Source organism: Patagioenas fasciata, chromosome 6 (genome assembly GCF_037038585.1).
Source record: "Patagioenas fasciata isolate bPatFas1 chromosome 6, bPatFas1.hap1, whole genome shotgun sequence".
NCBI lineage: Eukaryota > Metazoa > Chordata > Aves > Columbiformes > Columbidae > Patagioenas > Patagioenas fasciata.
Window position 1 is genome coordinate 27,568,692 of NC_092525.1, and position 13,859 is coordinate 27,582,550.

The 13,859-nt window shown below is 37.3% G+C and overlaps 1 protein-coding gene across 5 annotated transcripts in view; it reads right to left on the reverse strand.

Moving 5' to 3' along the window:
- The window catches only part of NTNG1 (netrin G1), a 163,345-nt gene that overhangs the window by 43,060 nt on the left and 106,426 nt on the right, over positions 1 to 13,859 (reverse strand). For all 5 annotated transcript variants that reach the window (XM_065842786.2, XM_065842780.2, XM_065842783.2 and 2 more), the window contains exon 5: positions 6,790 to 6,816. In XM_065842786.2, coding sequence (XP_065698858.1) covers positions 6,790 to 6,816 — 27 coding nt within the window. The remainder of the gene's footprint in view (positions 1 to 6,789; positions 6,817 to 13,859) is intronic.

A 13,859-nucleotide genomic window follows, 5' to 3' on the forward strand; every position in this document is an offset into this window, starting at 1 on the left:
ATGTATGGACACTGTATTCTGTAATTAAAGTCATTATTTGCCAGAATAGTTAATGAATTTTGGTATAGGTATTCTAGAATATATATAGATCTACTGTAATATATTCTATGACTGTCATTCTGGGCAAAGAAAGCTACAAAAGGTGAAAAAGAGTTTCCAGAAGTACATTTTAGTGTTATTATTTAAAAGTGAAGCTACTGTAGGCTAAGAGTAGAGGTATGTGAGCTATATGAGTGAGCAGAAGATCAGATATGGTATTTTAAATTTGCATTGGAAATTTCTGCACTTTTCACTACTATTGTTCCAAAGCTGATTATAACTAGAAGATAGCTCTTGGGGAAAAAAAAAAAAAAAATCTTACTTCCAGGAAGTAAGGAGAAACTGATTGCATGGTATTTTTTTAGGTATATGACAATTTCCTTTTTTTTGGATATACATTATCAGAATTGCCCATGATATAAAATAAAGTCTGTCTTAAATATTCACTGGAACTGCAGTCTGCACCATGGGCTACATTATGTTTTCAGATTGGGGAAACAGTGGAAATGAACAGGTAGTTTCAGCCTGATTCCAACCAGACAACTGAACAGAAAAAACACCTTTCACGATGTCAGCAGAAATTAATCAGCACTTTGTTGGTTTCTCACTGCAACAAAGTCCTGAGCTGACAGTAAAATGAAAATGCATTCTCAGTGAGAGGGGTGTCCCTCCTCGGGGATGAAGAGCATAGCTGAGGGCCTGTATGAAGGCTACATTGTTGCCTGGGCATCTGCAGCCTATGGCAGACTTAGCATATTTTCATCTCCTGAACTGTTTCTGCTGACCTGGTCCACAAAAAAGGCATTTGCTGAAAATTACTAATACTAAATCCATAAATCTACAATAATGCTCATTCTAATGGCAGACAGGGAGCACGTGTGTTGACAACTATCGTTCCTTAATTTATAATAACAATAAGGAACCCTAGTGAGGGACTCTGATTACGATGTTTTTTAACTTTTATTTGACTTCTATTTAAAGCACAAAAAAGCATTAAAAATGTTAATGTAAGCTTAATGATTTTAGTAGAAGTCCATGTTTCTAGTCATAGAAAACAGGCCTCGCACTCCCTGTTTTAAACCAAGAATTGAGAGCAAATATCTGCTCTAAAATACAGATGTCTGCTGAGCATAACAGAGTTATACTTATGAATGTGGGTTTAATTGTTAATATTAGAGAAAAAAAATAGGATTAATTAAAAAGAACACTCACTGAAATCAATGGCAGATTTAGTAACTGCTGGCATACCTGGGTATTTATATCAGATCATATTCCGTCACCTATTGCAAAGATTACACTATCATTATTATAGAATTTCTATCTCATTAGGTATGGTTGAATTTATGATAACCTACCTCACATAAAATTTGCCTTTCAGCACTTTCATAACACTGCAAAATCCAACCCATCAAAAGGGAAAAAATGCTGAAAAAGTTTTTTTTTAAAAAAATCACACCTTTATTAAGTTTTAAAAAATATATTTGGCCAATATTAGGCAATTTTTTTTTGGAGCAATGTAGGAAGTTTCATACCTGTTCCTTTGAAGAAAGGAGAATTCTGCATAAATGTGAAGATGTGGTTGTTTTATGGCAGCTCCTCAGCCATAACAGCTTTTCTAACTGTTGGAAAAATTTAAATGTAATTAGTCCTTTATGTGTCCACTTGTTGTCTTAGAGTAAAATAAAGTGATCTTTTTATAGGCTTAAAAAAATATCCAATGATCCAGCTCTGGAAACTTTTAGATATCACCAAAAAAATCCACTGATTTTAACACGTGTTGGCTAATTCTCAAACTAATGAGATCTGAGGGAATATTCTTCAACTGTAAGTATTTCCATTAAAATGATTGCAGAAGTGCGCAATGAATTCAGGTATTTTTGGAAGGAAATATTTAGTTACCTTCTCATGACAAAAATAAGTAAAGTATTTCATTTATAGTTTGTGGAGGTTGTTCCTTTTTATTTTGACTGATTCTGTGTTTTCTTACAAAGATGCTGAAATTGGCTGGTCAACTAGGATTATTGTACAGTAATTCACAACTGATGAAGAAGAGTAAATCAAGATCTTTTTTAAAAATCAGCTTGCTGTTTTGGAAACTTCATTCTTCCCTTACACTCTGTGAAATAAACTGATTACATGTCTAAGGGACAGAAGGAGAAGAGGAGAGGGTAAAGTATAGAAGTGCATTTCTTCCCTGCAATTTCTTTCCAAGCTTTGTGGATAATTATATTTTAAAATATCTATGCAGATCATGTCCACTCTCTATAAACTTATCTGAGTAACCGTAGCTAAACTTACATATTGCAAATGCAATGTGTACATACTGAAATGTTGATATCTTCCTTTCTATAGTGTCCTATCACTTGATTGTTTATTTATGGTTAAAACAAAGATAACTGTGCACTAAGCAATTTCTCACATATTACAGCAAATAAAAAAAGTACTGAAAAGACAGTTTGACTGACACATTGTTTCTGACTAATCTAAAATTATGAAGGTAAACTGGGATGATCAATACTGAACTGTATGTGGCCATGCCTACTAGACTGGTGAGAATAGCTCTTCTTATCTGTTAAAATTGGTGGATCTGGTAAAACAAAACCAAAAGCTCCCCCAAATCCCACCCACCAACCCATCAGAGCTCCCCAGAGTAGCGTTGGTGGTTCCCAACCCTGCACTTGAAATCTCTCTGCACAGAGATGGTTTCTGCTCAGTGTTGGGGTCAGCGTAGGTGCTCTGCTTACTGCTCTTCAAGGGCAAAATCGTACTTATACAGAAGAAAACTGGCTTTTTTATGATTCCTAACAGGAAAATAAACTATTCATGATGTCTTTTATTGACATTCTTTCAGATCCAGTGTTTAAATGAGGGCATTATACCACGTAGGGTATAAGTATTTTCTTTCCACATAATAATGTTTTAATATAATGGAAAATCCAATTGTTATGGTGAAAAATTCTGAGTGCTTCAAGGTATTACAGGAGGGAAAAAAAATACTGGCTTGATACTGTAATCAATTACTTAGATAAGGCGATTGTCTTTGACTAGGAGCCTGATTAGCAGTATTATTTATTAAGAAGTCAGATTTGGATAAAATTGAATTGAAAGGAGAATATTTTGATGGTATGTCCAGAATAATATAGTTTTAAGACAATATTTAAATGTTCTAAGGAGATAAACATCTTAATGGTCTCTCAACAGTACAGCTCTCTCTGTAAAACTTGACCTCAAATAATAATAGAAAGTAATGTACAACCTAGTTATGCATGTTTATATCCTGCTGATGTATGTGGGTGTTGTGTATACTCTAGTCCAGAGCTTGGCATTATCATGGCATTGATCCCATAACTAAATTTAATGAGAAAACTTCTTGGTTACTGCAAGGGAGCAAAATCAGGTCCAAAATACTTTGTGTTGCTATAAAACAAACAAAAAATAATCCACTAGTATTTGCTCTCACAACCTTTAAAAATATATATTTACCACATTAACATTTCATAATAAATATGTAAAATAAATAAAGCTACACACGCATGCTGACACTATTCTCGTTCTAGAAAAATACCTACTGGATCTTTCAAGGTTAAGAAAACAATAAAAGTGCCCATTCAGATTTTTTTTTTCACTTTTGTGTCTTGCATTTGTTATAATTAAAAAAAAAAAAAAAGTTCTCTTAATTTAAAATTGGCTATAAAGAAGAACAAAAACATAGGACCAAAGCAGAAAATACCATTTGATTATTGTGATTGTATCTTGCACTTCGGTGCATGGTCTGTCTCTAAACTCTGGCTCATCTGCCACCAGTTGGCTTTAAGGTGATAATCACCCACACAGAGCTATTTGCACATCACGTCTATCCTATCCTGTATCTAATTATACCCTTTATAACAAACTGCTTAGCATAATTAGTGAAGATACGCTTTACAGGAATAAAGACAGAAGCTATAGTTTAGAAGATTCAGCTTTTCAAAGGCATAAATGTACAGATTAGTAACTTTGGTATTTGGTTACAATAATGAACATTTTGATGCTTTAGTCTATGTAAAATTGGTACAATCACTACTTTAGCAAGTAAAATAATGTAGTTTTTGGAATATTTACATACTATATATAACCATTATTTTAAATTATGAAGTGGTTTTGGGACTCATTAATTGCAAAACTTTCACCAGTACTTTTCCAGACATGGCTGAAAAATGCTGAAAAGGCCAGCGCTAGAATCAAGAATGCTGGAAATGATCAAAGAACCTATTATTCAACTGATAGACAACAGCAGGTACAAGTGACCTTAACGGGAAAGCTCTGATTTTTTTTTTTCTCTTTTTCTCCTAGATGATCAGAAAGGATGTTTACTTAATGACCACTCTTTGTGTTCAAACTTTAGTGATGAGCTGCTTTAACACAAGATCCTTTGAGGTAAAAAAGGAATAGAGAATGATACATATATGTGCACACAGGTAAATAATTTCTTGTTTCTTGCTTTCAGTGCAGTCTTAAATTGTTAAATGAACATCACTTGTAGTGGCATCTTCTTTGTGTGCTGGCAGTTTAGTATTGATAACCCCCTGCCCCAGTGCCATCCTCTTTCTATACTAGGAAAAGCTTGAAGCACACAGAAGCCAATAACCCCCTGTTAGTGTTTGCTGCCAGGCAAAATAAAACCCAAACTGTATCTCCTGAGAGTAATTTGGAGACTTCCTGTCCCCAGATGGGGAAAAACTCTGCTGATATGAACACAAACATCGTATTAGCATAGACAAAAGAAGAAATCATGCAGAATCCATTAAAGCAGCCACAACTAATTAATCTTGTTTGTTTTTATGTGTTAATTGTACTTCTGTTAATTCTCTTAGAGACTAGGATAAATTTAAGGGTTCTATCCTTGTTTAACAATAATTCTGCTGTTTCTGTTTTATAGGAAAGATCTTCAGAACATTGTGCGAGTAGAACTATTTTCGCCACGAGCTATTTAAGAAAAAAAACACATGAAAAAAAAAAACAGCAGAGTATCAGTATTTACTTGTGCTCATGAAGAGACGCTCATGCTTCATCCTTTCCAGGTAGGCAAAGAAATATGTTGAATTTTACCTCATATTATTCCAAGACATTTACAGCAGAGTAAAGATAAAGCATAGACTTGCAGAAACTCTTGTATTTCCTATAGAATGTTAAACAGAATTTTCTCCATTTGTAACAGATAAACTGTACTAATCACCCCAGTGTAAAATACAAGGAGGTCAACAATGCATCCTTTCAGGTCACCATTGTTTAAAAGGTATTTGAGTTTCCCTATTAAGTTTTCAAAGGCCAACATCTGCTGATGCTCAGAAATGGTAGATGTGGTGACAAAGGCTGTATGGAGTGTGAAGTGATAAAACAACCATAGAGTCCATGCAACACAGTACTAAGAAACTACAGCACAACCAAACTCCAAAGAGCTATTTTCCCATTCATCCCATTTCTGCTATTAATGGCAGGAATATTCCTGAGGACAGTGATATAAACTTCTCTTTAATTTAGTTCATTTTTTGGGTTATAAAATATGTGTATAAACACAAGGCTTTGAAAATAGCATATCACTATGCATTTGCAGTCATGCAATACAAAAGGAGATACTGCAGTGGGAAAATTACATTATTAAGACTGAAGGCTTTCATTCGCATGTTATTGATGCTGTTTCAGTATTTCAAGCTGCAAAACAGATGCTGCAGCATTCAGCTGTCAAAGCTCCTCTCATTTGCAAAGAGGCTACTTTTGATGGCATTTAGCTTACTGTCTAGAGCTTAATAAATCAGCATCATTCATGAGCTTAAGTAAACTGAGCTAATTTATAAATTGACAGCCCTGGCCCTGCATCATAAAAAGCTAGGCGGTTTTATCCAAATTATTAGAAACTTTTCAGTTGGACAACAGGTATGGCAAATTGCATTTTACTACTGTGATAGTCCTGCATCACACAAGTCATGTCTAAAGCCTCTGCAAAGCTATGGGGAATATTCTTTCAGTCAACCACAGCAGGATCCCGTTTCTATCTCCCTGCTTTATTTGTAATCAGCTAACGTAACGGGGCTATGTGCACTTCTCAGCTATGGAACTCGGCTGGACTCAGAGCTGAGCTACTGTGCACTTAGTCCCTTTAATTGTTCTATTTAATAATCACTTTCACTGATATAGTAGTTATGCTTTTGTTGTAGTTTAAGTGTAATATTTTGGTGCTTTAATTGCATACAGGAAAGCATGATTTTTGAAGGAACACAATTCTGTTTATTTTGTGGAGCAAAGCCCAGTTCAAATGCTGCTGGAGTTAATGCCAAGATTCCAGCAAATACATTGCATTTGCTAAGCTACTTCATAAAAATGATAACTCTTCCATTTATAAACTCTTCCATTTGCTCCTCAAATTTACACACACATGAAAATTAATGGTCCTATATGTCTCTGTTATTAGCAACACTTTTTTTTTGGGGAAAAGATGCTCAACAAATAGTGTCTTAATTCTCTGTATAACAGTTTTATAGTGCCCAGTTTTCCTCTGTGATCAGAATTGATCAGAAAATCTGCAGTTGAAGGCAGATGTGTTGTCAGGAGTGACATTCTCTCTGACCATGCAACAGAGGAAGGCAAATACACAGCCCCCGCACTACAGAGCATGTTTTCAGAGGAACATCATCGACAACAGAAAGGGATGGTGGGAAATTAGATCCAAGAAGCTGAATGACAATGCAAAACAATACTGGTTTCATTACTTACTACCAATACTGGAAATACTGGGTATACCTGTAGAGAAAGAAAACAAAAAAGTATAGTTAGCTGTTTGCTGTGGTTCGCTGAGCTGTTACATCTAAGATTCTGAAAAAAATGTCCTCCTAATTTTCAGAATATTACATCAATACATAGTTAAACCTAAGCAACTACCAATATGTACCCAGTCCTTTATAAATGCAGAGTCTTTAGATTTTTCAGTACGAGGCTGCAGGGACCACTAAAATGTATTGACAGATGGGGATTTCTGGGACCTACACCAGCTCTCTGAACTTCATGAATTTTTTCAGAACAATTTTATAATTCAACTAATCAGCTATTAGGTTTAATGCTCTAGATAAAAATATCAGTCATGCATATATTATGCAGATCTAGGAGAGTAATATAACCAAGGGATAGATGCATTGCTAAATGCTTTGGCCAGCTGCTTAAATCAGTTCTGTCGCATTAACTGTGTATAGTTATTTTTTTCCTCTTTTACCTGTTGGTTATCTAAATTAAGCTATAGAAAAAAAGGTAACTGAGCAAAACGATCTAATGCATTAGGTTGGTCATATTGACTAAGCTTCTCATTGATTTTTTTTTCCTCCTCTTGCTTTCATTTCAATTCCTAAGTTGAATTAATGCAAGAAAACCATTCCAGAGGCAGGTGAGCTTCACCAGAAGAGGTGGAGCTGCTGAGGAGGAAAACTTCTTTGCAGGTTTAGGAATGTGGGATCTCGTGTTGCATGATGCAGTCTTAACATGTAGCTTTTTGTCAGGTCTGTGATGAAAGGTGTATAGCACAAAAATATGGACACAAAATCTTTCCTGAAATGCCATTTTCTTTAAATTAAATGGCATTACTAATGGCACTATTGCTAGTTACTTGGGTTAAAGTCACAAATTACATATTGATATTTAAATCCTGGATATTTTCATCCTCTTAGTTAAATACAGTTTGCCTTTTGTTAGTTCTATTGATCTTTGATGGCATGCATTTTACTGCAGAACTCTGTCTGTGTCTCCATTAAACATCTGCTGTACTTCTTTCAACATCTATCTTGAAGTTCCTTCTTACTGTGAGACGGTATGGACCTCATTCTGCAATTAAGCAAACTGGAGCGAAGGAACGTCTTGGAGATAAATGATATTCACTGTAAGCGAGGTGGTAGAGCCAAGCTGGGAACATTTCTGACTTGTGGCATCCTAAGACAATGCTGAAGTAATTGCATTTGCAGGACGGCAACCATAAAGAGGTCTTTTGTGTTTCAACACATCAGTCCTGGGGCATATGTTAGACTTGCAGCTCTCTGTTTTCAAATGCTATGGAACCCCTGGTCTGGCACAATGCTGGACACTGCACTGCAGACAGCACCTGCTGCTAACTGAGCCCCACACTCAGATGATGTTTACAAACTTAATTATTTCTACATCTGCTGAGATTAACATGTATTGTCCAAAATTGTAGAATGATGAGGTATTAAAAGCTAAATAAAAATATCATCATAATACAACAATGCTGTTAGAGTTCTAAATGTAAAAAAAAGTCTTTTTTCCAGTTAGGATAATGTAAGAGAACTTCTGTTCTTTTGTCTTAAATGTTAAAAAGGCAATCAAATTTTCAAATAATTTTCCCTGAAGTTTCAATAGCAGCTTGTTTACATTTTTGCAAGTCATTGTAGCCGTTTTAAATTAGCAGGAGTAATTTTGCTTCATACACTGATGGAAACTGCACAAATATTAGATAAAATACAGATCCTGTGTTCTCGCACTCACACTTTCACTGTGAAAATGGTATTTGTACTTCCTCTGGGTATGCTCCCCCGCCTCAAACCTCTTTCTCTCCTACACTCACTCACAAATATCCTTTCCTTCCCCTCCTGAACAGATTGTAGCGAAGGGAGAGGCTTTCCTGCAAGCCTGCTCTCCTCATTTTACTGCATTTCAAAATTTTCAATGAATTCAGTGATAAATGCTTCCTGGGCAGAGAATAATGAAAACGAGATGCTTGCTAGCCTGAAGGGCTCTGTATTAACCTTGCAAAGTTGTCTTCAGGTTCTGTTTGAAAAGCTCTTTAGCTATTTCTGTTCAGAGTTTCTGGGTTGGTGTGATCTTCTGCAAACAGCTTGATTTTTGTAATACCAGGTATCTCTGTGTGTGGTGAGTGGCCTTGATAGTGCACTACTTTATGCTCTTTCTGCTAACGAGAGTGAGAATGGCACTTCTAAGTTTGTATGGCAAAGAACTGGGTATGTAGGGCCACAAAGCAGGATACATTAACACTCTATAAAAACTGCACATATGAAGAGAAAATTATTCTTAGGAAGAGTGTTCCTGTGATATCTGGAGTTACATACTGAGGCTGTCTCTTGAATTCACCTGAGCTGTATTTGGTGCAAGACTCAGGTAAGGAGGCACAGGAGGTGGGATTCTGCCTTTCCCCCTCTGTCAGTGTTGTGGCAGGTGGGGACCCCACCACACAGTTCCCCCCGTGGCACCACCACCGGGACACCAACGGGCTGCGGGACTCATCCCACCCCGCTGGCCCTTTGGGTGGGAACAGGTATGTTATATGACATGGGTCCTTTCCAGTCAGCCTTCCATTGAAATCTGTGAGTACTTTGCAGCAGTGAAATGATGTGAACAGAATATAGAGAGAGACGAAGAATCCCATTACTTCCCTTGATGCACAGCTCTGTTCAGCTAGACATAAAGGGTAAATAAAACGAAGTGATTGCATTTATGTATATTCAGTTATTAAACCGAAGCAACGCTCTAAGTTTTCTTCCAGTTGAAATCACTGGGATGGTTACTAATGGTAACAGTTTTGTAGTGAGGAAACAGCAAGTAAAGCGTGCAAAGAAAATTCAGGGGTGGCTGAAATGGCAAACATTGCAGAAGAGTCTCTAATACTATTTATTATTTTTGACTTGACTTGAGGATGGTGGTTTGGTATATTACATGTTCACTTAAGTTCATCTAAATATACATGCACTACTTGAGAGTAAAATATCTGATGTTTTCCTTTCATATGGTCTTCTGCATCTGCTCTGTAATTTTCTCCTTCCCCTTTTTTTCCAGAAATGGGTTGTTTTAGCTGTTAGCTACCATGGAGCTGACTATTGAGAACGGAAAAAAAAAGCAAATCAGATGCTAGCAAAGAAAGCAAGTCTTTTATTCCTTCTATAGTTTGTGTCAGTGTGAAACCCATAACACAAAGGAACAGCGTCAGCCTTTCAGTGAGAAGGGCCACACTGCTGCTTCCAGTCTTGGGGTGGGTCACAGCCTGCAGTCCCTTATTATCTCCATTGTCAATGCCTGACTGCCCTTCCCACCAGCAGCGCAATTAATGCAGCCAGGCTGCACTTTTTTACTGAGTAGGGAGCATGTGTGAGATGAAGGAATTATTCTTTGAACTCTGCCTTGGCTACCATCTTTTTCATAGGCTTCTCTACCTCTTCACCACAGGCAGAACATGTAGCTGCTGTATGAGAGGGAACCAGGGACAGGCTCCTGCTGCTACCAAAACACTACACCCAGCTCACAGCTTGCTCACATTCAGGGGAAAAGTGTCAGCAAGAGCTTAGTGAAATATCCAGGTGAAGGGAATACAGCCAGAGACTGAGAATTAAGACTGCCTCCTACGAAGACATGGCAGGATACAATAGTGAATAAATGCAGTGCAAGTTTAGATTCATATTAATTGCTGATCAAAGCTGTGCGAGAGCTTTTCTGACAAAGGAGATGCCCTTGTAATTGCACTCTACACCTCACATTTTAACTCTTAAACAGGAACAAAATATAGAGCTGTATCCCATAGCAAAGAGTCAAAGCAGGGTTATTAATGCCACATCTGATCTTTTGCTAGAATTATCTGTGCTGCAGCATGACAGCACTCCCTGCAGTGGGTCTTTTTCCCTTTGCAGCTCCTCCACCAACGCATGATTGCAACATCAGATACTCAGCATCAGTTTCAGAAGTTCTCTAGTAAAATTTAAAGCCCTGAGAAGCTGGAGGAACGTAGGATTTTTGATCCCTCAAAGGGAGTGATTGTTATGATCACAGGAGTAAACTTTTTGTGTATTTTCAAACCTGTATTCAGCCAAAGGAACATAGACAGTGAAAACCACAATTTTGCATGTGTTTCATTGCAAGAGTCGTAGAATTCCTGTTACCGGAAATTTTGCAGTTGTTTGCTCCGTAAAGATTGAAAAATTCTCAATATCCAGAAAAATAATTGCTTAGATGAAGTTTGTTATCCTCCTCCCCTGCTTTCTCAAGCAATATCACCACAAATAAATAGGACAGAGAAAACATTCAGTTATTGGTTTATTGGGTAACTCCTTTTAAAATCTGGACCTTTCGTCATGATGTTTTAGTGATTTTTTTCAAGTAATCATAATTAATTGATAGAATATTAGATATTAGCAACTTCGAAAGTCCAAAACTCAGATAATTTCTACAACCTTGAGTATCTTCTAAAAGACACTTTGTCTTCACATACTGCTGCTTAAGGACTAGAAACATCTTTCATTGCTCCTCTTTACGGTATACGGCAAAAATAGAGTTGTTTGAAACCAGTGACAGGGATGGAAGGAATTAATCTCCCGGCAACAGATGCCACCATAACCAGCACAAACAACAAACTCAGCAGGGTCATGCAAGAGGACAGAGTGCTGGAGCATAATTTTTCAAGCTTCATAAAAAAAAAAAATACAGCACATGTTATTTATAGTGCATTGGGTTTTAGGTATGTACCTGCAATGTCTTGTTGCCCATTGCACTGGATACCTAGCTGGAGGCAAGTCAGTTTATCATTTGCAGGTTTTCCTGACACTTCTGTCTTCCTGAGTACTCTTGATACACTACAGTTCGCCCCTACTGCCAAATTTCCCAGTCTGACACAGCTCTTGTGTGACATCTTCCTGTGGCTTTATGTCTTCTGTGAGCTTCAGGAACCAAAATTAATATGTAATATAAAATAGGAACAATAAGAGCTTTGTTGTTTGTAATGTATGGCATCCATATCTTACTGTTTCTTTATGGAAGATGTTAGCAAAATCATCAAGGAGCAACATTTTCTCTCTTGAGCTGGAGTGCCCCATGCCTTCAAATCGAGATCATGCAGGATCACCTCCTCTACTTCAGTAATCAAAGTAGGCACTGAAAAGCTCCTTCCAGTTGTTCGAGAGAATGGGATCCGTAGAAAATGGAACACTATCTACTTTGTGAATCTGCTTTGACAGGACAGCGGGATGTGTGGTCTCTTCAGTTGCAGGGATACATGCTATTTAGATTCCTGAGCAGAAAGTCTGCCATCACACAGTCTCTTGGCCAACTTTGTTTACCCTGGTCCTTCAAGATGGCTTTGTGTCAGCAAATATTCATGGGGAAAACTACAAACACAGATGAGGGCAATCAGTACAATACTTCAAGTGCCACATTTCTTGCCAGAAACTCTTTCAGTGGCAGCTGTGCTGCAGTGATGCCTCGTAAGTCTTTTCCCATTCAGGCAGGATTAAGGGTGTGCTGCTGAGACAGAAACCGTAATATCACAGAGGGGGACTCACTGCAGGAGCGATTTGGTAGACTGATTGAGAGTCTCTGCCTAACTGTTGACCAAAAAGAACCACCAGTGTTCCCTGTGCCTCACTCAATCCTTTGTTTCATGTTGAATTATGAAATTAGGAAAGTCATGTAACAGCTGGGAGGCAGTTTTGGCCGAGTGTCAAGCACTTCTGGAACAGGTTATTGGTTGTGGAGGGACTGATAAAAAGCGAGCAGGCTTTGACGGGTGGCAGCCCAGCACAGGCTTAGACAGCTCTGTCTGAAGGAGCAAGGAACATAAGTGCCAAAGATGGTCTAAACAACAGGAGGAAGAATAGGGCTAATGCTGTCAGACACACGACTGCTGAGGAGAAAAGCTAGCTTTTAATACCAAGTGTAGAGAAATTCAATAAGTTCACTTGGAGTGTCAAAACGTATTGCAGAACAAACTATCCATAGAATGTGGCAGCATGAGGGAATAAATGTAATCAGAAAATAGTCAATAAGATAGAGTGAAAATATAAAATAAATGCTATGTGGGAGACAAATGTGGAAATATTGTCAGTGCCAGTAAACAACGGAGTACTTGGTGTCTTTCACAAGCAAAGCACAGAAAAATTGTTTTGGGTTCTTCTGAAAAACTCATCTTGACTTAAAATGAGAAGGATACAGAAAACAGCTTTACATCAAGATTTAGGCTATGACTGGAATATAATCTAGAATGGTCTTGTATTTCATAGGCTGGAGGTTGAAAAGGTGTAATAAAGTCTTATTGGTCACAAAAAAATGGCAGAAGCAGATCAGTGGAAACAAGAGAAGTTCCAGTTTGGAAAGATTTGGAAATGGACATTATGCTACTTGTTGAATCTGAGCAAATTTCCTAAATCCAGAGTATCTTAATCTCAAGAAAAAGGATCTTTTTATTTTGTGGGAAAAAAAAATACTGTGTGTTTCATTTATACAACTATTTTTAGCTGTATCTTACGTAAGCACACTTATGTAAAAAAAAATCAAATCCATTTAAAATTTTAAATATTTTGGTCTTAGATGGAAAAGATAGACTCCGAAAATTGGAGGAAGGAAGAGAATCAAAGGGGCACTATATTACTGGATTATACAAAGTGGCCCCAGGGAATTAAAGTAATCTATCAAGGGAAGTTTAGGGTCAAATCAGATAAGGTAATTCTATCAACATGTTCCAGCAACTATTTAGAGAATTCACACCTGACCAGGGAGAGTGTAATGCTGGGGCTGCATTGCTGACCACACGATGGAAATGGTGACATAAATGCAACACGGTAAGTGATATTACATTGGCTGTGCAGAGTTCACACAATAACGCAAAATTTAATATGCCGCAATGTATGCGGCATTAAATCAGGTAGTGAAAAAAGAAACGAAACTTTTGCATACCATAAATGATTGCTGCTCGTAGCAAGTAATCAGACAACCCACTGGAAGAGAAGCTGATTTAGTTCTGAGTATCACATAGGATCCGATTCAAGAAGTAGTTATCAGAGAAACACTTC